General features: G+C 48.5%; 1 protein-coding gene across 1 annotated transcript in view; it reads right to left on the bottom strand.

Annotated features, from left to right (window-relative positions):
• LOC147891584 (uncharacterized) overlaps nt 1-26,827 on the bottom strand; it is a 57,174-nt gene that overhangs the window by 16,018 nt on the left and 14,329 nt on the right. Inside the window, exons 3-6 of the mRNA XM_087387957.1 lie at nt 22,690-24,788; nt 21,527-22,597; nt 21,319-21,400; nt 312-362 (exon numbers count right to left, since the gene is read on the bottom strand). Of these exons, the coding sequence (XP_087244083.1) occupies nt 312-362; nt 21,319-21,400; nt 21,527-22,597; nt 22,690-24,788 (3,303 nt within the window). The remainder of the gene's footprint in view (nt 1-311; nt 363-21,318; nt 21,401-21,526; nt 22,598-22,689; nt 24,789-26,827) is intronic.

The following is a 26,827-nucleotide window of genomic DNA, read 5'->3' as shown; positions in this document are numbered from 1 at the left end:
CTTTCTTTGCAAAAAGACATATTTTGCATGTATCACACACAGACACTAAAACTGTCGAAGATGATATCAAGCAACTTCAATAAAGTTTGATTTCAAAGGGAGACACAAGACACACACACTGGCTGAATCAGATGATATACATTCTACAATACTCCTGTCTTAAAGATAAAATTAAGCATATCCATTAAGCAGGTAGAGTAACAAGATGATATGGGTTTTAGAATACTCATGTCTTAAGGGAAAAAATAAATAAATTAAGCAAGCAAGCATGTAACAGATGCCCCAATGCACAAAGGGAGTGGGAAGCGTACCCCCTCATGATTGTTGTTTCCTGGGCACACGAACAGCCGGCAAACCTGCCTCTGTTTAATACAATAACAGATAGTAAATATTTCAATCGCCACTACATAGAGTAGTAAGAATTAAAAACATCAAAAAATGGATTGAGAAGAAGAATTAGCAGTTGCTGAAGGTGACAACAATTGTTTAAGCCTTACTACACAAAGTTGCAAAAAGCATATTTGTTCTCGACAAATTCACACATACTTGATAACATTTAATATGGAAAATATTACAGATCAACATTACACTACCTTTCAAACTCTCAATGAAAGTAAATTCTCATTAGAGCATTCGATCCAAAGCCTAATATTTTTAATCAACAAAAGGGTAAAACTTAAAACATCAACAGCCTGGTGCACTAAACTTCAGCGCACTGCCCAGACATTCCAGCCTGTGATGCTGGCCACCATCTCCCAAATGCATTCCCCCGGGAGAGAACTCAAGACTCTAGTGAGAGGAAGGGGCTGCGTCCTGGATATCCAAGTGGGTGACACTCAAACCATCTATCCTATAGGCTTGAGAGGCTATCTCAAGTGTCACATGGTACGTCGTCATCTTGCCACCATCTTGGGGGAGCACTACCGGGCCCTAGACAACCCCACAATAGTGAGAGACCTCATCCACCCTCCCTTGCTCCAGCCTACAAGCAGCCCTTTATGTGCTATCAGCCCAAAGAAATAGGAGATCTTAATGGGGACAACAACAAACGGAGCAAAAGGGGGCAAGACTTGACGATGCTAGCCCTCACCACATCCAGAGCGACTGTCAGATGAGATCATCTTGTCTAATCCTCCGCCAACCGGTGGAGTTCGCCCCACAGACAACATACACAAGTCCAGTCATCCGGATGGATAGCTAATTTGTTGGCCACCAACTACGGGGGCCTCCCATCATTACCTTTACATTTTGGTTCTCTCTCCTACAGGCAACAGCACAATGTATTTGTTTATTCTCTTGTGTCAGACAACCACCTGGGGTATGGGGGCTCGTTTGTAGTGGCCCCACCCCTTAGCTTTCATTGTATCTTGACTTTTTTAAACCTCATGGACCCTTTAGCCTTTCATAGATGCCTGCTCCCTCCCCCTGTCTACTCCCTCGCCTCCGCCTACTTCCGTTTCAATGCCCCATCTGCTCCCTCCCCTATCGTGTGCATGGACCATATCTAACATGTGCTTTAGGCACACATAACTAGCTCAGGTAGCCTGGGGAGGCTAGGGGCTAGGCAAGTGATTCTCAGGTTAAATTGCAAGAGCATAAGACGAGTCAGAGTTTCTACTATCTTTAGCAGCACTGGGCTCTAGTCTATATAAGGGGCCTATGGCTTCAGCTTTCATGGATGCAAGTCAGAGCAAGCTTGGCTCTTTATGGCAGCAGCTCAACTTGTGACTCAGAGGGGTTATCCAAGTCTTGGATGTCGTGGTTGGATGGTGAGCATGCCTGCGGCTATCATCGTTGTTTTATGGTTGCCTTCCTGTGTTTATTTGCAGGTCCAAGTTCTCAGGAGCGCTTGAATCATGTCAGTTGGTATCAAAGCCAATGCCTGAGGTATGAATCTCTGAAGAGAGAAGGTGTGGACAAATTTTCTTCAAGTATGACTGAAATTCCAAATTTCTAATGATTCCCTACAAGAGCTTGTGATTTCGTCAGTTAGGAATCAGGATTATAGATTCGTCTGGATTGGCATAGAGAAAATTCGTGAAGAGGGTGTAAGATAAATTGCTGAGGAAGCAAGGAGAGAGATTCATGACTAGGGGTTCGGATTTGAGATGGACTTCCAGGCGAGGAGACTAGTATCCACAGGGTTGCACAATTGATGCATAGGGCTGTTTTGAAATTAGGGTTTAGGCTGGGGGAAGCAGCGAATTTCCTTGCTGAGGGTTTTAGGGTAGGCGTTGCAAGAAAAAGGGAGGAGATGGTTTGTGTTGGGAGCTGACCAAACCCAGAACTTGGCTGGGCGAGATTTGGCATGCTTGGAAATCCTAAAAGCAAAAAGCATTCCAATTTAGGTGGATGGCTAAATCAAGTTAGCTTAGAATAGCTTTGCTTCCTAAAAGCTAGGATTTACCTCAGCCTATAAAGCTTCTAGCCCCTTGAATTCGAGATATTGATGCAGCAAGGTATTGCGACCAGCCTCTCCTTCACCAATTCCTCTCAGCCAGGCTGCCTGCTCCATAGCCCAATTCATTCACCCTTATATTCTCTGTCAGCCTTGCCAATTTTGCCTCTTTCCTCTTCTCTCTGGCAGCCCCTAGCTCACTGCTTGGATAGCCACCTCAATCCCCTCTTGCTGCCTCTTCCCTTAGGCTGCTCTCTCTTTCGAATTTCAGCCTCAGCCCTCCTTTTCTCTGCCACAACACCCTCATGGCTGATACAACTAATCCCAAGCTTCCCGAGGGGGAGCATGACATGGATTTTCAAAGAGGGGATGACCAGGGACTTTATGATGATCTGGTCTTCTCGAGGATATGCTTCGGGCATATATTTCCAAGAGGCATTCTTGATGGGAAGAATATTAGTTGAATTTGCTTATACCAGTGCAAAGCATTCAAGTACTGGTTTCAATCTTTTTATGCTTGAGCCCGAGGGTTCAGTTTTCAAGGATGTAAGTCAGAGCAAGCTTGGCTCTTCCTTGCAAGTTTGGATCCTGGATCGTGTTGCAGATGAGTCCCTGCTTTCTAACGTAGCCAAAGGCCCAGCAGTAGATCCAAGGACCCTTTGGGTGCCACCTAGTGGTATGGGACACCAAGCTAGTTGGTATCTAGTTGGGAGATGTGCCAATGTGCCAACAGCTCAACATATGGCTCGGAGGGGTAATCCAAGTCCTGGATGTCGTGGTTGGGTGGTGAGCATGTCTGCGGCTATCATATGGTTTCTTCCCTGTGTTTGTTTGCAAGTCAGGTTTCTCAAGAGCACTAGGATCATGTCATCCCCACTACCTACTTTCCCCCTTTGTATACTCCTTCCTCTCCCCGTCTAATCGATCCCCTGTCGCACCCCCGGATGTCAGTCCCAACCACAGCCCCAGTCTTATCCATGGTAGCCTGCTATGCCCCGAGGTGTAATCCCCATATTCCCTAACTCGGTACAGATAGGGGGTGACCCAAACTCAGCCTGAATGATTTGATGAGAAATGGATGGCTTACCACGAATCATCTGTGATAACATGAGAACCTGTAGCCGCTCCACACGGGCCCACCACTCTGTATCCGACAAGTCTGGCCCCCAACAAGGGCTACCGTACATGCTCGCTGGGCGAACCAGGAAGTCAAAAAGCAACCCCTTGGTACGTGGATCCTAAAAGTGCGAGCGGAAGCACTGCCTCTCTAGTCTGGCCAATCAAGCATACCCTTTGCTCAAGCGTGCTTACATCGCGGGTCTCATAGTGAAGCTGAGTCTGGAGAAGATAACCCCAAGTGTATGATGAAACTATCTCAACAGGTGACCCCTCAAATGTGAGCTGCTCCTGACGCATGATGGCTTGAGATGTATTGAAGATCATGACCTTGGTTTTACCCAAGTTGACCTTCAAATCATGAGACTCACAAAAGGACTGTAGTGCGTCTAGGTGTCTCTAAAGCCCCTCTGCTGAGAAGACAAGAGAGCCACGTCATCTATGTAGAGCAATATCTGGATCAGCGTGCCCGCCAGAGAGCAACCTACACCCCCCGATGTCTGCATCACTGTCTCAAGCTCGTCAATGTAGAGGTCAAACAAGGTAGGCAACAAAGGACACCCTTGTTTGACCCCGATGGTGCTCATGATCTCGTCTGTCCACCCGGATCCTACCTGAACTCTGCCTGAAACTCTCTCGTAAAGTGCCATGACAGCCCAAATGATCTCCTAGTCATAACCCAAGTCCTGTAGATGCCGTATGAGACGGGCTCTCGGAACCATGTTAAATGCCTTGCAGAAATCCATAAAGCAACAATAAGCCCTCTGCTTCCGTGACCTCGCCTCCTTGATGATACATTTGAGTATGAGAATGTGGTCCATGGTTCCATGATCACGCCGGAATCCGGCCTGTCCTGTTGCTCTAAGTCCTCGACACTCTACAAGTCTGCTAACCTCGGAGTCAAGTACTGATGCATAAATCTTGGACATGACATGTCCAATCATAATGGTCATGTAGTTCTCTGAGCTCATGGGATCCCCTGCCTTGTGGATGGGTGAGATAGTATTAATGGTCCAAGTGTGTGGAAACCCCAAACAAACAGCTTCATTAAAAAGCTTTGCTAAGATCGAGGCTAGGTGGTTAATCCTCTAGTGAAAAGGGTACAGGATGTGGGGCGAGGCATGTGTGAGAGATTAGGGACTGGCTGGTTTGGGATGTCATAAAGTGTGCATGCATAATCAAACCAGATCTAAGTGTCAGTGAGTGACGAAGGAGACCATCCTTCTAAAAATCTCCACCAGAAGTCCTTAGAGTTGTTACTAAACAAAATATTCAATAGCTCCTTCTCATTCCGACGAACGAAGTCTAGTTTCTTCCTCCATACCAGTCTACGGTATTCGCGTAGCGTATCTGGTGCGCTCGGAAGACTGTTTTTGGTTTCGAATCTCAGTTAACGGCATAAAGCCTTACACTCATAATCGTACCAACTATTACAAAGTACGGTTCTAACGGGTGGTAAGTAGGTGGAGCAGGTGGTGTGGGGGAAAGTGTGAATGGCAGCCTCGTGTAGTGAGCGGGTAACAAGGGCAACACGATCCTCTAAAGAGGTATGAAGTCAATATACGCGAGAAGTATGTACAAACGGGCCGGAGTAAGAAGAGGAGTTATCCCGATCAAAGCGTATATCGTGGTAGGTGGAGTAAGAACTGAGTGAGGTGGAAGGTGCTATGCGAAGGGGGGTGGAGATGCTAAAGAAAATGTATGTATGATCAGCCCCAGGGAGGAGAGGTACTACAGTGAAGTCAGTAATGCGAGATGTGAAGACAGGGGATCCCATGATGTAATCAACAAGATTGGAGCTCCCCCCATGTGGAAAGCATGTGAAACCACCTGAAGCGAGCCATCTGTCAAGACCATTATAGATAATGAGATCATGTATCCTGCCGAGGTCTAATAGGACCTGCCCATAAGATGAGAATGGACCTCACTTGTCAGCCGAAACCCGTAGCATACTTGCCTCCTCAAGGTCAATATCTACCAGTAGAGTGAAATCATCTCTGAAGTCAAGAAGTGGTACTTGATGGGCCCTTGTCCTCGCGTTGAAGTCCCCCACTAGGAGGACTTCTCCGCGGCTAGAGAAGTCAACGATGGACTGATAAAGAGCAGCAAATGGGGATGTCTCATTATCACCTCGAATATCTATGGCAAAGTAGGAGGTCTCAGGAGGGAAGTAGCAAACTGCGACAAACAGATCCCGGCTGTCCATGTGTCGAATCCGGATCCAAAGAAATCTGGAATGTGTATCTCTCTGCTCTACTGAAATGGTCCCCAGAAGTATGGATCTAAAAAGGACTGCAACTCCACCTAAACCTCGAACTTCTCTTGTACCCCTCGTCTCATCTCTGTAGGCAGACTCCCATGTATATCCGCTGACTATTGGAAAAGGGCGCTCTAGACTCTAATGTGTCTCTGTATTAAAGACTATGTCGTGGCCTGTATAGGATTCCGAGAAGTTCCCTGCTTCTGTTGGGTGTTGGAAGCAATGGAAGCTCAAAAATGAAAGCACAATGGAGAAAAACGAGATGCTAGATTGCTGCAAAACTGAAGTGTGGAGGCTCAAGGGAGAGCTTACATAAGAAAAACCCTAGGGCTAACTGCCCTAACTGGACTAAGTGTCCTAACTGACCTAGATGGTACATAAACTAACTATACCAATAGTAGGCCTACAAGGCTCATATCAAGGTATAAGTGGCATCTATGGATAGCCCATGAGATAGCCTACAAACCCTCCTCCATGGTATGGGCTGAAGTATCCTAGACATGGCTCACGATACCTAAATATCTAGTGTCATGGTTGCACATGTTCGTCCCGTAGGATATAGCAACCTATGACTGTACAGAGTACAACAGATCAAGTTACAAAAGGTACTAAGTTTAAAGCTTGCCGAAAAGCCTCAAACTTAGGTCGAGGTAGAGCCTTCGTAAAAAGATCTGCCAAGTTGTCTTCAGTGGGAACATAAGACAACTCAATATCACCTACTGATAATCGCTCTCTGACATAGTGGTAGTGAACCTCAATGTGCTTTGTGCGAGCATGGAAAACCGAATTCCGTGCGACAGCCAAAGCACTCTGACTATCAATGAAGATGACGGTAGGACCACTCTGACATGCACAAAGATCTGCAAGTAGCTTCTGAAGCCAAACATACTCCACTGTAGCTATAAAGGCCGCTCTGTACTCAACTTCACAGCTACAAGTTGGGTGAAACAAAGGTTTCGTTGAGAGCGTTTCATCCTATTTCGAAACGTTTCGTCTATTTCGCGTTTCGAGGTTTCGAAGAGGACGAAACGGGTTTTCATGTGACTATGGTATCTACCAATGAAAGTGGGCAGCAAAGGCAATAACAATGCGAATGGTAGTGATCCTAGAAGTGGGAGCAAAAGTCTCCTCAAAGCCAATGCCATGCTGCTGCGCATAGCCCTTAGCAACAAGACGGATCCTCTGAAGAGAAGTGAAAACCAGTCTCTAATGATGTGGATACTGGTTTGCAATCCTCAAACTGAAAACGCTGCAAAAGCTGTCCAATGTACTTGGATTGTGACATTAAAATGCCCCCCTCACTGCTAGCAAATTGAATGCCCAAATAGTAGTGCAGAAGACCAAGATCAGACATAGCAAATGTCTTATGCAAATCAACTTTAAAATCTGCAATTTGCTGAGCATGTGTCCCAGTTACAAGGATGTCATCAACATAAAGGACTAAAATCAGCAAATCTGTCCCACGCTTGCAGATGTAAAGGGTAGCCTCTGTAGGGCTGTTCTGAAAGCCAACTGTGAGCAAATGAGAATGAATTGTCGAATACCAAGCCCGAGGTGCCTGCTTCAATCCATAGAGGGCCTTTTTCAAGCGGCATACCTTGCTTTCAAAATCGTCAACCTCAAAGCCAGGAGGTTGGGAAACATAGACTTCTTTTTGCAAATGCCCATGAAGGAAAGCTGTCTTAATATCAAGCTGATGTATCTACCAATGAAAGTGGGTAGCAAGGCAATAACAATGCGAATGGTAGTGATCCTGGAAGTGGGAGAAAAAGTCTCCTCAAAGTCAATGCCATGCTGCTGAGCATAGCTCTTAGCAACAAGACGGGCTTTGTAACGGTCCACTAAACCATCAGCTTTCGGTTTGATCTTGTAAACCCAATGGCATTCTTGCCATAAGGCAAATCACACAACTCCCAAGTGTCATTCTGATGGATAGAGTCCAATTCAGCTTGCATGGCCTTCATCCAACAATCATTCTGAAAGGCATCTTGATGACATAATGGCTCTTCATTGCATGCTGTAGCAACCAAAGCATAAGCAACAAAACTAGCATGCTCTTTCTGGACAACTGCTCTCATACGGGCTGGCAGAGGAGTGTCTTGTTTGCTGTCTTTTAATGTGTCAAGGAGCCAACGGGGTACCTTTTTAGGCTCCTCAATCTTTGCTCTTTCCTAGTCAAGAGCCCGGTGCAAATGATCCTAATCAATGATAGGCATATCAGGCTGAATTTCTGCATGCACATGGGGCTGTAAATGACCAACAGATGGAGGAGGGACAACCTCAGATGGAACATCATCCTGAGCATCGGATGGAAACAAAGGCATCAAGCTATCAAATATGTCTGAGGCATCAACAACATGCTGTTTTTGACAGTCCAGCAAAGGCATAGTGGAAGATTCATCAAACACAACATCCCAACTGACAAAACACTTGCCCATGCGGGGCTGATATAGCTTATAGCCTCTGCTCTGTAAACTATACCCAAGAAAAATGCATTTAACAGCTGTATCATCCAACTTAGTGCGTCTCTGTAAAAGTCCTCATGTGGGAAATGCGAGGCTTACGACCCGTCCAAGCCTCATAAGGTGTGATAGTCTGCAATGCCTTTGTAGGACATCTATTCAAGATGTAATTTGCACACATGACCGCATCCAACCACAACTTATTAGGCAAATGTTTGCCTTTCAACATGCATCTGGCCATTTCCATCATTGATCTATTCTTCCGCTCAGCCACAGGATTCTGTTGAGGTCCAAGGCAACATGAGGCCTTTCCAAAATGCAAATGAAGAAAAAGCCAATGCAACAACGGCTTACCCAATGATGAACAGCAATGACAGGCTCTGAAAGCGAGCAAATGAGGGCTGGAAATGAGAATTACAGCAAAAGAAGTGCTCCCACGAGGAGGAGAGCACGTAGAAATGGAGTGAAAGAGATCCAATGGAGAGAAGCTCGCAGCCCGAGGCAAAAGGACACCAAATGAGAAGGGAAGGGCTCAAAGAGAAGTCTCGGGATCAATTCAGCAGATCCAAATGGCTCCAAACGCCGGCACGCAGCTCGAGGCAGCTCCAAAATGCTAGCCCTAGCTGGACTAAGTGTCCTAACTGACCTAGATGGTACATAAACTAACTGTACCAATAGTCCTAACTAACTATAACTAGGCCTACAAGGCTCATACCAAGGTATAAGTGGCATCTATGGATAGCCCATGAGATAGCCTACAGGTTCTTACCATAAGGTACCATTACAGTCCCAAATGGTGCAAGACAGGGTCTCAGATATCTGCGTCTCATAGACCCCACTTCCCTATGTAGGGGAGGGGGCAGGTGCCCTACGGGGGCCTGTGAGAAGTCGTCCCTCACGTACCACTTCCCACTTTTCCTCCTTCCGAGCCTAATCTCGTTGTAGCAGCAAAGAGCGCCTCTCCTCAACCTGTAGAGGTGTGAGGTCCTCATCCATAGATCGTTGGCTGATCTCGAATGACTGACCTGCATCGTAGAGCTGAAAGTCGTGTTTGAGTGTCATGGAACCGTATGATCAATCTCCCACCCCTCTCAGCCTCCTCGCCTCTCTCAGCCTCCCGCTCGCTCAGCTCAACCTCCCCCTCGCTCAACCGCCCTGCTCGCTCAGCCTTCCCCTCGCTCAACTGTTCAGCAGCTCTCCCATAGCATCTCCTCCGCTCCCACCCGCTGGCCTTTCTGCCCCCTCCCGTAGCCTCTCCGCTAGCCTCTCTGGTCCCTCCCGCTAGCCTCTCCGCCCCCTACCGCTAACCTCTCCGCCCCTTCACGTAGCCTCTCCGCTCCCTCCCGTAGGCCTCTCCGCTCCGCCCTGTCCCTCCACCTCTCTGCTCTACCCCTCGCCTCTCCGTCTACCTCTCCGCCCTACCTCCCCCACAATGAATGGCAAACGGGGATGAGAACAAGGGACTAGGCGGGAGACCCTTCGGTCCAAATTTACATACGCGAGGAGATGGGGAAGGGGAACGGTGACAAGGGAAAAACACAAAAGCAACTCAGCCTGGAGGACTTCAACAAACACAGCAACCGCAGTGGTTTGAAAGTGGACAGCACCGCGGCCCAGAAGAAAGGGGCCCACCCGAAGCCCATGCTGCTCACCACATCCTCGACCTCTATGGTTACCACCACTATTTCACCACCATCATCCGCCTCATCATCTACGCCACCTCTATCCTCCCCCTCTCCTGCATCATCATCACAGGTCTCCTCTTCAATAGCCTCACCACTAGCCCCACCGGCCACGGCTACACAGTACTTTTCCCTCGTATCACCTCTACCTCTCAGTCAGCCACCCTTCATCACCTCGTCCGGCCTCACTACTCCTACATACCACTCCCCCGCCCAGATCATGCTGTCCCCACCCTCAGCACAACCTCGGCAGCCCACCTTCATTCCAACCCCTCTCGAGAACCAGTTCCCACTTGGACCAAGAATTCTTAGGCCCCCACCAGATGCTTGGGACTCCCTACTGGCTGAGATACACAGCATCCAAGCCCGTCAGGCAAAGCTGACACATTACACTCAAGAACAGGCCGATACACCCAAGAAGGCCCGCATTATACACTAGCAGGGCACCCTTATCTAGGGGCTCAGACACGAGATCACACAGCTTCAAGAGGAGCTCGGGACCCTGAGAGAAACGCCTGGAGGGACCCCAGTCACAGAGATGGAGGCACAGATAGCCACGATACAGTCGGCTATAGTAGAGATGACTAGGTGGGTGGACGTGGCGAAACGGGAGTCCGCTGCCCTCTCTCCCGCTAGCCTCTCCGATCCCTCCCGCTAGCCTCTCTGCCCCTTCCTGTAGCCTCTCTGCCCCTTCCTGTAGCCTCTCCGCTCCCTCCCGTAGGCCTCTCCCGTAGCCTCTCCGCTCCGCCCTATCCCTCCACCTCTCTGCCCTGCCCCTCGCCTCTCCGGATCTCACAAGAGGGCTTCATCACACCTCCGGATTACACACAGCTTCATCTACCACATGCGCTCCGGATCTCCCTCGGTCAGTTTAGGGTCTCGTCACACCGATTACGGATCGAGAGCGGACGCGCAGAGGGTATCCCACGAGAGGACCGCCTTTGCCCACTTTGCGACTTGCAGGAGATCGAGTCGGAGGAGCACTTTGCTTTCAGATGTCCTATCTATTATGCCATTCGAGGCCGATACCACTGCCTCTTCCGCAATGGATTCGGCTCCCTCCCACACATGCTGCAGTTCCCGGATCAGCGATGCCTAGCCGCTTTCTTACATGAGATGACTTGCCACCGAGATACCTCTCTCCGAGCACGGCGACACGAGCAGCACACACAGCGTGAGGACACCCAGCGGCCTATCACTGACTTCTTTCAGTCACAGGATACCTCTTCTCAGTCTAGCCGACGACGTGGACGTGAGCGAGAGCCAGAGCCACGACAGCTGCGTCAGCGGACAGACTCACACATCCAGGTCCATGACATCTCGTCTCTGCTCTCTGCCCGCCCCACTGGGGTTACCGTTGCCCTCATCCACAGGGCCACCCGCCGCCCCCGACGACCGAGCTCGACTAGGCCGCGTGACGTCAGAGGCCAATCATCTATCGCAGGGTTTTTTCCGACCTCCCATTTGACGGCCCCTCTATGATTGGTCTCTGACGGTCACCACCTGCACATGTATACTGTATCTCCCCCCTCTGCCCCATTTTTGGTGCCCCCCCCCTTCTTCTTTGTATCATCTGGAGGTAGACACATATTTTTTGTATCAGGACTAGACACACAGTCCTTCATAACCTCTTTTTTGTAGATACGGTTGGTTGGCCCGTTTTGAGACCACCACCGTTATGCTCATTGTATCAGTTATCTTTAGTCTCATAGACCTTCACGGTCTCCCGAAGACTTTAATAAACTTTCTTTCTTTCTTTCTACCTCTCCGCCCTGCCTCCCCCACAATGAATGGCAAAGGGGGATGAGAACAGGGGACTAGGCGGGAGACCCTTCGGTCCAAATTTACATACGCGAGGAGATGGGGAAGAGGAAAGATTGAGGAGCGACGAGCTCTTTTGCAGCAGCGAGATGTTGCCCGCAAGGAGGGAAAATGGGACGTGGTCCAAGATGGTAGGTTGTAGACCGGCACCCGTTGGGCTCCCACCCGTACCCCCTAGGGAGACAAGACCTATGAGACTCAGGTTTCCCAAACCCTAGCCTACACCATTTGGAACTGTAATGGTACCTTATGGTCAGACCTAGGGAACTTCTCGGAGTCTTATACAAGACGATACATAGTCTTTTACATGGAGACACACCAGAGCCCAGAGCGTCCACTACCGATAGTCAATGGCTGCACATGGGAGTCAACCTTCAGGGATGAGACGAGGGATACAGGAGGAGTTCGAGGATCAGGCGGGGTCGCAATATTGTATAGGTCTTCCCTCGCTGGAGCCATCTCCATTGAGAGGAAGGACGCACACTCCCGATTCATGTGGATCTAGATCCGACACACAATCACTCGTGACCTTTTCATAGCAATATGCTACTTCCCGCCAGACACATCCCACTTCGCCAAAGTCGCACGAGAGGAGGTTGAGACATCACCATATTCACCCTTACATCAGGATATCCTAGACCTTTCAGCCCGCGGGGAAGTTCTCCTTGTTGGGGACTTCAACGCCAAGACGAGCACACGCCAAGCACCACTCCTGGACTTCCGAGACGACTCTATCATGCTACTTGACATGGACCTAGACGGAGCAGGTATGACCAAGATCTCATTGGACCGACACGGGCCTGTTACTCCATATGGACACGTGTTCCTCGATCTGGGCAGGATGCATGATCTCATCATCTACAACGGGCTTGACCTATGGCCCTCCTCGGGTTACTTGCTTCCCACACGGGAGGGGCACTAGTGTAGTAGATTACATCATGGGATCCCCTACCTTCACTTCATGTATCACCGACTTCACCGTAGCACCACTCCCTCCACGAGCTAATCACACATACATATTCTTCACTATCACCACCCCACGCTTAGCCACACCACATAGAAAGCACGACACCTACCACGACATACACTTTGATCACAGCCTCTCACCTGCCTACTCAGGACGCCTAAACAGACTCCTAACCTACATCGATCACATACCACTCATAGAGGACCGTGCTGCCCTGATTAGTCGCACACTCCACGAGGTTGTCCTCCAAATCTTTCCCCACACCACACGGTCCACTAGACCACCACCTCTTGGTTCTGTACCCTGCAACAACTGGTATAATGCAGAGTGCAAGGCTTATCGCTGACAACTCCGACTTGAAACCAAATGTCACCTCCTGAACACACTAGACACGGTACGCAAGTACCGACGTTTCGTACGTCGGAAGAAGCAGGCATTTCTTCGTCGAAATGAGGAGGAGCTGCTGAACATCTTGTACAGCAACAAGGATTTTTGGCAGAGATTCCTTGAGCGTAGGTCTCCATCACCCCTCACCGACACGAGAGTCTAGCACACGTATGCACACCATCTTTATGATGTCCCACAACAGCCCACTCCAGATCTCATACACACTCCTCGCCCCACCACTTGCACGTTGTTCACCAAAGGGGGAGTCAAGGACGCAGCATTGAAACTGCACAATGACCGAGCTAAGGATCACAAGGGGCTATGCACTGAGTTTATCGCATATGGGATCGACACATTAACCCCGATCCTAGCAAAGATATTCAATGACGATGTTTACCTTGGCTTCCCCCGCACTTGGACACTCAACACCATCACCCCCATCCACAAGGCAGGGGATCCCATGGACCAGAATGACTACAGGACTATCATGAATGGACATGTGATGTCCAAGATCTATGCAGCTGTATTGGATGTGTCGGTCAGCCTGTTCGCAGAGATGAGAGAGCTCAGAGCAGAGGGTCAGGCTGGTTTCAGGCGAGACCATGGGACTATGGATCACATACTCACACTCAGGAGTGTCATTGAGGAGGCCAGATCACGGAAGGAGAGGGTATATTGCTGCCTTGTGGTTTTCCGCAAAGCCTTTGACACAGTACCTCGAGCTCGTCTCATCACACGGCTATAGACACTGGGATTTGATCAAGAGATCATCTGGGCAGTCATGGCACTTTATGAGAGAGTCTCAAACCGAGTTCGGACAGGCGCAGGCTAGACAGATGAGATCTTGAGTACCATAGGGGTCAAACAGGGTTGTCCCTTATCACCAACCCTGTTTGGTCTCTACATCGATGAGCTTGAGACTTTCATGGGGGCTTCCGGAGGGACCGGTTGCTCACTTGCTGGGATCATCATTAGGATTCTTCTTTATGCAGATGACGTGGCACTCTTGTCGTCCACACACGAGGGGATCCAGCGACACCTGGATGCACTGCAAGCTTTTTGTTTATCCCATGATTTGGCAATCAACCTTGGCAAGACCAAGGTCATGATCTTTAACACCTCTCGAGCAAACATGCAACGGAAGCTGTTCACTTTTGGTGGGTCACCAGTTGAGATTGTATCCTCATACACTTACTTGGGGGTCATCTTCTTCGGCCCGATCTTCACGACGAGACCAGCGATGCACGTCAGACTCAGTAGGGGATACGCCTCACTAGCTCGGCTAGAGAGACAATGCTTCCACTCCCACTTCCAGGACCCTCGAACCAAGGCTCTTCTCTTCGACTCCTTGGTCCGACCAGCCGGTATGTATGACAGCCCTTGTTGGGGACCTGACATGTCAGAGATAGAGTGGACACAGGTGGAGCGCCTCCAGATCCTCATGCTCTCACGGATGATCCGGGGGAAACCTTCTGTACCACATCACATCATTCAGGCTGAGTTTGGTGCTTCTCCACTCCATCTAGATGCAGCTTTTCAGACCATCACATATCTATACCGGGTTAGATCATATGGGGACTGCACATCACGGAGACAGAGGTTACCATGGTTGGCTCTCGATTCCTCCATGAGGCTGGCAGTAGAGGGAGACGAGCGATGTTGGTATGCACGGACTCAGAGATGGTTTGTGAGACTAGGGTTTCACATCGATACGATACCTCCCTTTCAGTATAGTTTAGATGTCCCTCCGGTACTCCCACCCACCATCTCGATCATTCGAGAGAATCTTCTCCAGCTACATACCTTTAGGACCTAGTTGGAGCCGAGGGAGCTTCCAGTGAAGCTGAGTTTCTACAGAGATTAATGTCTTCGTATTTCAGAGGAGGGATTCATCACACCACCGAGATACATTGAGCTTCATATGCCTCACTCACTACCAATCTCCATCAGACAATTTCGGGTATCATCACACCGCCTCCGCATAGAGAGCGGCAGAGTAGAGGGGATCCCTAGGGAGCGACGCATATGCATATTGTGCAACTGTCAGGAGGTTGAGTCGGAGGAGCATTTTATTTTCAGGTGCCCAATGTACTACGAGATCCGAGATCGCTACCACTGTCTCTTCAGAGACGGCTCCGGGCTCCTTTCCAGATTCCTCGCCTACCCAAATCAAAGATGCCTCGCGGCCTTCCTTCACGAGGGGGTCCGACACAGAGAGTACTTACTCAGGCGACGGGGCTTGGCCACATCATCAAACACCTCTCAGAGCAAGATCACAAAGTTCTTCCCATCAAGTGACATTGATCGTCCAGTCTCTAGTCGCAAGCGTGACAGAGACCCCGACCCGATGACCACAGCACGACACACGAGACATCGAGGGGACAACACACAGATCACTCTCGGGAGCCTCTCGTCATTGTTTGGACCCGGGATACGTCCCACGAGAGTCATGGTGGCTCTGGTCTTGCGTCGAGCCTCGTCCAGGAGACCGAGACGCACGGCACCCCTTGACGGACGCCAACGTCCCATCACCGGCTATGCACCAACCAAGGTGACATGACATATGGAGAATTCTGCTCCGCTCTAATCTTTTTTCTTTTCATTGTCACACTCAGATTTATTTGATTATGTATGATCAAACTTAGGATTCAGCACGGGTGATGATGCTCGTTTAGTAGCTCCACCCTTACTATGATTTGTATCAAGTTTTCTTTCAGTCTCATAGACCCATCGGTCTTCCGAAGAATCTAATAAAATTTCTTTCTTTCTTTCTTTCTCGGTTGGGATCTCTCCCCACCCGCCATGCCCTCTCTATCCTGTGCTCAGCCACACCCAGGGTAGCGACCACGACGCAATCGCGTCTACCATCGGTGTAGCCTCAGTGCATGGGATCCCGCGTACTCTGATGTTGAGAGCCTTACTGGCTCTCTGCTGCTGCTCCATGAGGGTAGCCGAAACGGTTACCCTTGCGGGTTCCCGTTTGGCCATGTCAACCCATCTAGAAGTCTCCTCAATAGCAGATTGCATGCTCGCAATCTGTGCCTCGACCACTGGGGTACTCCCTGGGACAATGTGTATGGCTGTGACCTCCTGTCAAAGCTGCATGATATCCTCTCTAAGTCCCTGAATAAGACCCGCCTGCTCCCGAATGGCCCTAGCCTGCTCCTGTATGATGCGGCTCTGCTCCTAATGGAAGCGGACCAGCACTGGTGTATCAGCCCACCCATGTCCATGCTGAAACTCTGATGACTGTGGCATGAAAGCGTGGGACTAAGTCCGGAAACTAGACAGTGACTGGGTGAACTAGGTGAGGAACGGAGATGACAGTGGAATGGATGAGGCAGTCCCAACGGGGTGTGGGAGCGTGGGCTAACTAAGAGGGAGAGGGGAGAGTGAAGCGTTATGCGGAACAATGTATGACACCTCCGAAGTAGGGGTCATAGGCGGTGCGAGAGCTGTAACAGGAGAGGAGGGGAAGGGAACAACCGGTGCCATGGGCATGAGTATGTCACTGATCGTAGATGTAGAGGGAGCTGAGACTGGAACTGGAGCTGAGCCTGAAGCGGGGGCTAAAGGATAGAGGGAGCTGAGGTTGGAGCTGAAACTAAAACTAAAACTGAAACTGTAGCGGAAGCTGAGGTCGAGGTAGAGATAGCGGCTGGAGAAGCTGAGGCGGGTCCTGCCTTTGCCTTGCTGTCTACCCCGAGTCACTTCGGTTGTAACGTGTGTTCACATCCTCCAACTTCAGTTGTGTCGTTTGCTTTTTTTTGTTATTGTTGTTGTTGTTGTTGTCGTCTTTTGGCTTTGTCCCCCATTTCTCTTGGACTGATTTTTTTTTTTTTGGGTGCAGGTCTTAGTGTCCGACCGGGAGCGGGAGCACCGGCTCCCCCCCCATGATGGGAGGCACACCCAGTGCGAGGTGGTGGCAAGGCGGGGTGGAAGCCTGAGGTGGAGAGGCAGCCAAGAGGTAGAGAAGGAGAGGCTAAGGTGGCGAGTTTTTTTTTTTTTTTTAATAAAGCTAAGGTGACGAGCAGTGAGGGGCTGAAGCGGGAGCGGGAGGAGCAGAGAGGGGGGTGACTAGGTAGGCTGAGCGTAGGGAGGGGTTGGCTAGGTAGGCTGAGCGTAGGGAGCGTAGGGAGAGGCTAAGCGTAGGGAGCATAGGGGGCGTAGGGGTAGGCTGAGTGTAGGGGGTGTAGGGGTAGGCTGAGCGTAGGGGTAGCCTGAGCGGGAGGAGCAGAGAGGGGGGTGGCTAGGTAGGCTGAGCATAGGGAGGGGGTGGCTAGGTAGGCTGAGCGTAGGGAGCGTATGATAGAAGAATGAGAGGGGTGGGGGGACATGCAGGAGATAGCTGAGGTGAGCCCAACAGTAGATGGAAAGGGTGGCTGGCTGAGGGGTAGAGGCGACAAAAAAGTAGAGTCCCATAAGGGGGGGAAAGCGCGTAAGGTAGAGCTTGGACTGGAAAGGCATGTCGAGGCTGACGCTAATGCTGATGCCGATGCCAATGCTGAAGCTAATGATGATGATGATGATGATGATGATGATGAGGGTGGGGATGATGCTGATGCTGATGCTGAGGCCGTTATGACTGTGGACTTGTGCAAGGCGGCACTTTCTGTCTGAACCCGCTGCCCCTTTTCCTATTGTCAATGTCATCCACAATGTCTGGCTTTCCTTTCTGCTGTTGCTTAGGTGCTGGTTCCTTGGTTTCTTCTCTTTTTTATCTCTTTCTCCTTTTGTGATGTTGTCCCAAGCTCACGCTTTCAATTTTGATGCTCTGTTTTGGCAGATTATTTTCTGAGTCTCATGGTGAGGAGAAGGGCACAATGCCCTTCATTCCCTCCATCATTCCAGATCAAGAAGCAGCAACATCTAAAGGAAGAACAGGACAAGCCACTGCACTTCAAGAGCATTTACAGCAAAGACCTAAGAGACATCCCAATGGTACATGAAGAACTTAGAGGAGTCTAGTACAACAAAAGGGCCCTAACTGCATTCCAGGCCATGAGAAACAGGCCACTTGTGGATTACGCCCTGATAACATTCAAGAGTTAAGGCATTTAGATTTAATGACCTTGCATAAAACGGAACCGTTGACCACAAGTCACCCAGCAGAAGAAATTGTGAGGATCCTACACACCACCTATCTCGCACACACAAGTAAATAAAGAACACTTTACAGACCTGAGGAAACATAGCCAGAAGCATAGCCAAAACATCATGTCTAGATATGTAGACCAAGTGCTCCCTACTGCTGCGTATCTCCAAAGGCTTCAGCTGCTGCTCAAGGAAGATCGTGCTGCTCAGATATAGCCCTATGCACTCCCAGTTGCTCTCCAACCATGTGTTGGTCTCCACACTGAAGTGCCTTGGCTTGCTGATGGCTGAATGCCAAATGCCTGCGGAAGGTCCAGCCCATCAGCCTACACCTAGGGCTCTTTGCTTGGCATAAACCCAGCCAATGGCCCCTCCCTGCAGCCCATGAGCAGCCCCGAGGATGGGCAGCTCCATGGCAGTCCCACGTCGACTGTTCAGCCTGCCCGGTGGGATCCAATCAGATGAGTGCCCCGTGGGTAGGGACAGAGAGAGGCTGCTAGGATGCCACATGGGCAGCACATAGGCTGCCATATGGAGAGCATGACTTCTGCCCACATGACCCCTCTCACACCACAGGTGTGAAGCCCTTTTGTCATCCTCATATGGGAACTTATAAGGGGCTTCCAAGAGTCATTGGAGCCAGATGGGTCTTCAAGGAGATGTAACTCGGATGGGTCACTCGACAAGCACAAGGCTAGACTTGTAGCCAAAGGATATGCACAGGCAGAAGATCGACTACAGCAAACTTTTTCTCAAAGAAGATTGACCATTAGAGCAGTTTTTGCAATTGCTGCACATGAAAAATGGCCTCAGCATTCCTAAACTGAGATCTGGAAAAGGAAATTTGTGTAGTTTCCAGATTCCAAGAAACACAGTGTGCAAACTCTGAAAGGCATTCTATAGAATGAAACGGGCCCCGATGGCATAGTGCACAAGCATTGATGATCTTTTCAGACCTATTGCGTTGTTCGTAAGTCCTTTAGATGCCAAGTTGTACGTCTTCTGGAAGAAAAGTAAAAGAGTTTAGCTAATTCTATATGTTTCTTGAGTAGGCACTCTAATCTTGACAAGGTGCTTATTCTGTATGTTAATAATCTAACCTCGACTAGGTGATCATGAAGAGAAGATCAGAGCAATCCAGAAATTCTTTTAGAAAGAGTTTCAGATGATGGACCTTAGATTGCTACATTATGTTCTCACGATGGAGGATCATCAGAAAAAAGATGGCATTTCCACCTCACGTAGCAATATATATACCTCAATATATCCAATCTTACGAATTAAAAATTTTATATAGAACAAGCAACAGTACAAACGGGGGGGGGGGGGGGGGTTGGGGAGGGAAGAAGAAGAACTTAGTAAGCAAAGCTATGCTTATGTTCTCATAAGCTGCCATCTGAAGAGATTCTAGAAGGACAATTGCAAACCGGCATCAAATCCAATGGATATAAGTAGCAAGTTTACCAATGAAGACTCAATTCCCCTGGTAAACATCGTAGAATACAAGAGTTTGATAGGAAGCCTCAAATATCTCTCCAACATGAGACCTGACACCAGCTTTGCAATTGGATTGCTGAGTTAACCGATTTCCACAGAGCCAAGGGAGAATCACTAGCTGCCTGCCATACATGCCCTCCAGTACTTCAAATGTACTCAACACTATAGCGTCCAGTACAGGACGAGATATTCTCAAGGGATTCTGTGACACGGATTGGGTAAGAGATCTAGACAACCGAAGATCAACAAAAGAAGAACAAAGGGCTGCCTCCATTGCAACATGTGAAACAGTATGGCTGAGATGGATCTTGGATGTTATGGGTTTTTGACAAAAAGATTCAAATGTGGCAACCAGATTTGTATAGCCATAGTAAAGAATCCAGTACTCCATTCCCCAACAAAGCACACAAAGGTTCAGTCCACTTTGGTCAAGCAAAATTGTACAGCTATAGTAAAGAATCCAGTATTCCATGCCCCAACAGAGCACAGAAAGGTTCAGTCCCACTTTGTTCAAGCAAAGTCTCCAAAGCAATTAATCTCATTTATTGTCACAACGGAGAATGCCTCAAATATTTCCAAAAGGAGCTCAGCCCGTGGCATATGAGAGGGGAGGGGGGGGGGGGGGGGGGGGGTGCGGGAGTGAGAATCAATGCTCCACCTTTGACCTGAATTACGGTTGGGGGTTTGTTGAGAATCAATGCTCCACCTTCTAGACATTAACCTGGTTTATGGTTGGAGAATCAATGCTCCACCTTGACTGAGTTTATACTCGCTTGTAAGGGAACCCATATGAGGAAAACCATGACCACTTTGTCCCTAAAGCCTTTCAGCCTATGGGAAAGTCCACCAGATCCCATGCGCTGTTTAAATGGATTGAACCCAATGCTCACTCTCTTGAACATCCTCATGACAAAGTTGCTCATGTCGAACCTATCCCTCATGTCCGACAAGTCTGGACACAACACAAGGGGGGACACAAGAAAAGAAAGAACATCCTTCTCCTGCACCTGCTACTGCTCCATATCCTTTTGCTTCTCCTTCTTGGCACCACCTCCTCCTCTGAATCCTGGGATCTCCACATCAACACCACCACCACACTAAGACCCTACTTTTACAACTTTCCGGTATAGAAAAATTTAAAACTATTTGTCACCTAGTCCATTCTGAACGGTAGTATCTAAACAATGAGCATGGCTCTACATAAAAAGGAAAAGGGCACAATGCACAAGTGTCAAATCTACTCGCACCCATGGAAAGTGAGGCTGACTAGCTAAACACAATGCATGTACTAACAGATACTCCAATTGACCTCAGACACAGTAGGTGGACCTAGCTCCAACCAACCTGATAAAAACGTATACAATACTGATCTCACAAGCATCATCTCAACGTCAGCCATGCCATTCACAATGTAGACTACATGCCATATATCTTGAACCCATAGAGAATTATAAAAAGAAGATAACATCATGATTTATGTCCAATGTCCAAAGATAAAGAGAATCATTCACCATGACAAACGATTTAGAAAACTACATCAGTATAATAAGCTAAAACTGCATGCACGTCCAAGAGTGAAACATATAAACCTTATGTCTAAAAGCAACAATAGAAAGTCCCAAACAAAGGCATACTTGATTCCCTGGAGTATTTTGAAAAGAGCATTTGACAGATTTGTAGTCTGCTCGCTTGGTTACATCTAGTTTACTCGGCCACCTAGGGTTCATAATTGTAAAAATAACTTTTAGAAACAATTTTAAATAAAGTAAATCAAGAAAAATAAAATATCTACTTTTGAGTAATGAGATGAATCCCATGACAGAAGAAATTGCATAAGCTCACCCTGCTGGTTCGCGAATTGATTCATACTGACATACAGCTGAATCTTGCCGAAAAGCCAGCACTTCACAATACTGAAATCCACTTTTGCACAATGGTCCTCGCCAATGATGTTGCTTTGAATTATTAGATCCATTGCTCTTCACAAACCCAACCATCGATTCTGGCTGACACTCTATGGGAAGTGGAGGTGGAGGGGGGGGAGGAGACGTAGGAGGCGGAGGGACAGGGGGCAAATGGAATGGTGGTGGTGGAGGAGGTGACAGGGGTGGTGGAGGTGGAGTTTCCAATGGAGGTGGTGGCGGCGGAGAAATAGGTGGCAGTGGAGGTAGAGGAGGATTCAGCTGCTCGAATGAATGTGTGACACTACTAGAAAATCTCGGAATTACTGGTGTCACAGGTGATTGCAAAACAGAACCACTATTACAGACACCTGCGAGAGAGATGTTCACCAGAGAAGAGGCTACAGGTGAAATTTGATCCATTGGTGAAGATGGCACCATGCCTTGAGCAGCCCAGGAACCAGTTGAAGAAAGCCTATCAAGATGTATCCGAGGAGGATGCTTGAGTGAAGGAGATGGAGCCAGCAGTGCACCTTGTGTTACAACAGAAGTAAGACTACCCCCGAGGGAAGAGTGGCGATCAAGTGTTCTTGTGCTATTAAGCCATGCATGACTGCTACCTTGAGATATACCAGGACTGTCCATGGAGGTAATATCTCCACAAGTTGCAATATTTCTAAAGCTACTTGTGGAGTTGAACCTCCCCATTCCTGATTCCTTCTTGAAAATGTCATCTCTCAGCTCAGCAGAACTATCATAATGACTACCTCTATCGAGCCTGAAATTACTGTCCTCCGTTCCAACTCCACTGTGAGATTGTCCCCATCCACCTCCAAGGCTAGTCTGCCCACGCAGAAGAGTTATTCTTCCTTCATCCTGATCCACAGGAGTAGGAGAATGTAGCCCTCGATCCCAATCCTGTTCCTTCTCCCAAAGGGACCTTGGATCATCACCCAGGTGTGCCACACTTGTGTAAGGAAACTCGTTCTGCTGAAGAGAGAGTGCAGAGTTGCTGCCAAAAAAGTATTTAGTTGACCCATCAATGTCAATACTGAACTCAATATACATTACACCAAAAATATGCTTAAATTATTAAAAGCATACCTGAATTCTACATGTATTCCTGGATCAAGAAAACCTGCACTGTTTTGAAGGGCGCTAGCAGCGGCTTCCACACAATCGAATTCAACAAACTTGCAAGAACCCCAACTATTTCTAACACTCTTCACCTTTGTCACAATGCCAACGCCTTTGCAAGCTAAATTGAATGTGGCTCTCAATTCCATATCACTAGGAAAAGTCTGCATGGCACTATCCAATAATCCAACCCATAAAGTATTGGTTGGCACTCTTTCATAGTCCCTTCCACCCCTAAGACTTCTTGTTCGACAAGTCACTGAAGAGCTTGTTCGTGGACTCTGGATGCCTTTCCCAGAACTACTTCCCAAAGGAAATGCTGATTGTGATCGGAGATTTATCCTGCTACTTGGACCATTTATCGATGAACTATGCAACAAACTTGTACTATGTGGGGAACCAATTAGAGACGCTGCCGCACTTTTGTGAGGATTGTTTTTGTATTCCACCTGAATGCACTGACCCCCAAATCGCACTCCATTTAGCTGTCCCTTGGCAAAAGCTGCAGCCTCTGGAGAGCGGAAATCGATAAAACAGCAATTACTTTGGCGAATGAACTTCCAGCCAGTCAGCTCACCAAACTCTTGGAAAGCAGAAACCAGATCTTGCTCAGAAACCAGCTGATCCACATGACCTACCCAAAGGTGCCGATTACCATTGGCAGCTTCTCCAATAGATGATCTTGAAAATGAAGACTTCTCCGATAGTTTCAATTGTGTGGAGATAAACCCTTTCTCCCTACGGCGCTGCCTGACATGCAACATTGCAGCTGCAGCTTCCTCAGGAGCATCAAATTCTAGTAATAAGGCACCAGCACTCACAAGGACACAAACAGAGCACGGTTCATTCAAGCATGCAAGCGCTAAGTCCTTCAAAAGCTCATCCTTGTCACTCAGACTGCACAAGCCCCCAATATATACATGAGAGCTTCCACCTACAGCAACACCACCGATTGTTCCTCTGCTGCCAAGACCTACATCCAAAAACTTTATTTTCAAGGGGGTAGACCATGGTGGAGTGCCCTGCAAAACCTCTCGAGCTTTTACTGCATCTGTTATACTTCTGTACTCAATCAGTCCAAAGTCTTGTCCTGGAAAAAGAGAGAGTGAATCAATTGGACCAAATTTCTCAAACTCATAGCGAAGAAGACTTTCAGTCACACCATGCCCCAGGGAGCCCACCCAGAGCTGTTTGGATGCAGCAAATACATCCAGAGCTGCAGGATCGCCATCTGAATACCAAGCCACCTGACCCTGACTCTGAGATGATTCGCGTGCTCTGGGAGTTGAAAAACCTCTTGGAGATGGCAGGATCCCTGACATAGGACCATTGACATCACTTTGATATTCAGCTGGAGGAAAAGCCCTAACATCAACCCCTACATCCTCATCATAAAACGCAACTCGATTAAAATCCTCTATCTCTGAATTCTTCACAATATCCTTGGCTGGAGTCCATGATGTAGGTGATTCTCCTGCTTTCAGCAACACTGTGTGACTTCCGGATGTCGTCAATCGATGTTCAACTTCATGACTCCACATATTATTGCCAGGAGCAAAATTAGCAGGCCTTGTCAACCCATACTCCATATCTTCGCTCCAAGTGTCATTGTGAGGAATGAGGTCCCCGGTATTCTTTTCATTGGCATCCAAAGAAAACCCATCATCTTCAAAAGTGATAGTCTTTTGCAAGTCTCCAAAGGAGGCACCAGTATCAACATGGCAAGGTTCAATATTTGCAGGAGGAAGAACCCTTTCACTCCCGGGATCTGATGCCTCTTCAGAATGGAAAACGCCCTTAACAATAGAAGTTGAATCCTCCCTGTTGTCAGCATCCTGAGGCTCCTCCCTGACACTTGGTTCTTCAACCACGATATCATTCTCTGGCATTTCTTGCTCTTCTTCATGTAAGGGGTCTAAATCAGACACAGTAAAAGTACTTAATGACTGCAAAAGCGCAGTGAGAAGTGAGAGAGACTCAGAGACAACTTCAGAACTTGCCGATCTGCAAAATTGGCGGTAAGTTGAGACCAACCATCTCTCCAAAACAGGCTTGGAATACACCACCTACAAATTGCCAAACAAACCAAAAGTAAGTCAGCACACCTTAAATATTTTTTACAACAGGGAGCTCCAAAGGCAAAAGTCTTCCTTCAATCGGAATCTTTTGACACTCCGCAATCTATATCCTGCCATCAATAAGAAAAAATACAAGGGCACCAGCTCAAAGGCACATATGGCCAAGTTAAAAACTGAAGGAATGACACCTGTATGCTCTCAAAGGGTTTGGGGAGAGAGTAACCTGTCCCCACTTATCTTTGTGTGGGCAGACCAAGCCCTATAACCTGTATGGAGGGGAGGGGAGATATAACAACATGCACCAAAGTCTAGTCTCTTGTCCAAATCAGAGATGCATGGCGACTTTCATCCATGAGGCCATCCGACACAAGAAGCATTTGCTTTTGACACATAGGCAAAACCAGGGCATACAGTTACAGAGCATGATCATTGAGTTTTTCGGCCAGACAGCACTAACCAGCAGGGCTCAAAGAGACAAAAGTCCCGAGCCAGAGCGCGAGAGGCGGCAGGGTTGAGCCACAAATCGAACTAAGGGAGCTTCCCTCCAAGCTCACCAGATCGGGGACACGAGCGAGGGGAGTCACAATGATACTTGCTCATCGCAAGACCATAGCGGACCCTACATACCAACAGCCGTCAGCACGCTTTATGCCACCACAACCTCATACAACACCGGCTCCCTCAAGCTTCACATCTCCGCGCTTCGAGATGGCCCACCATAGTGCCACCAACTCCCATCTTCTCCATGAGCTCAAAGATTTCTTATTATGTATCGTTATGGTTATGACTCTTTTTTGTATTTGCCATGGGTGTTGATACCCACTTAGAGGCTCAACCCCTTTAACCCGTTGTATCACGTTCTTTTAGTCTCATTGACTCCTCGATCTTTCGACAAATTTTCTTTTCTTTCCCGATGCCGACACCACCTGACATGTCTTCCATGGCCAGTTCCACCACATGTCACATGTTCACTACACAGAACATACAGAGCGCACTTTGCCGGCTCCATAACCGGAGAGCTCAAGATCATGAGGGACTATGGACCGCGCATTTTGCACATGGACAGGAGTCCTAGCTCCAATTCTAGCGAAGATGTTCAACCACACTGTATGCCACGGCTTCCCGTCTTCTTGGAGCACCACTACCGTTGCACCCATACACAAAGCAGGAGATCCCATGACACGGAGAATTACCGCACTCTTAGGATTGGCCACACTTTGGCCAAGGTGTGGGTCGGTGCTAGAGAGGGAGTGGGCTCTAGGACAAGCAGGTTTTCGACGACAGCACTCCGCTCTTGACCACATCTTCACTCTAAGGGCCATCATTGAGGCAGCTTCCGGAGATGCAGATTCTAGAGGTCTTGATATGGGAAGTGATTCGCCTATACGAGCCGGTCAGAGGGAGAGTCCAGCCCCGGGTGGTTTATCAGACTGGGTTGAGAGCACCACCGAAGTGAAGCAGGGACGCCCTCTTTCACTGACCCTATTTGGGCTCTATATTGACGAGATCACATCTTTTATTAACCTTCTAGGAGTCGAGGGTTCACTGCTAGCTAGCTTGATGATACAAATACTGCTATATGCGGTTGACATAGTCCTTATATCATCTTCAAAAAATGGGCTGCAGAGACATCTGGAGGCACTAGAGATGTTTTGCAAGGGGAGAGATTTGACTATGAACATTGGGAAGACCAACACCAACATGACCGAGGTGAGCTAGTAGAGATACTACAGTCCTACACATACTTGGGTGCATTCTTCACAAGGCCAATCTACAAGATAATACATGCGGCTAGAGCACGACTCACATGAGGACGACTCACACGAGGACGGGGATCGGCGATAGAGTGCTGTCGTCTACTCAAAGGTGCAGCCCTGGCATATCTCTTGGTCATAGCTCTGCATCTAACTAGGGCTACTGTGACCCCTGTTGGGCGAGACCCGACGCTAAACATGGAGGGGATGTCCCCAAGGTGTGATCTGTGTGTCAACCCTTTGTCTGAGCTGTCGAGACCGACTACCATGTAC

The sequence above is a fragment of the Dipteris shenzhenensis genome, chromosome 17, assembly GCF_047967505.1.
Source record: "Dipteris shenzhenensis isolate YYH24624 ecotype China chromosome 17, Dip_SZ_1.0, whole genome shotgun sequence".
In the NCBI taxonomy this organism is placed as follows: domain Eukaryota; kingdom Viridiplantae; phylum Streptophyta; class Polypodiopsida; order Gleicheniales; family Dipteridaceae; genus Dipteris; species Dipteris shenzhenensis.
The sequence above is the reverse complement of the archived record's forward strand: the minus strand, read 5'-3'. Positions and strand labels throughout refer to the sequence as shown.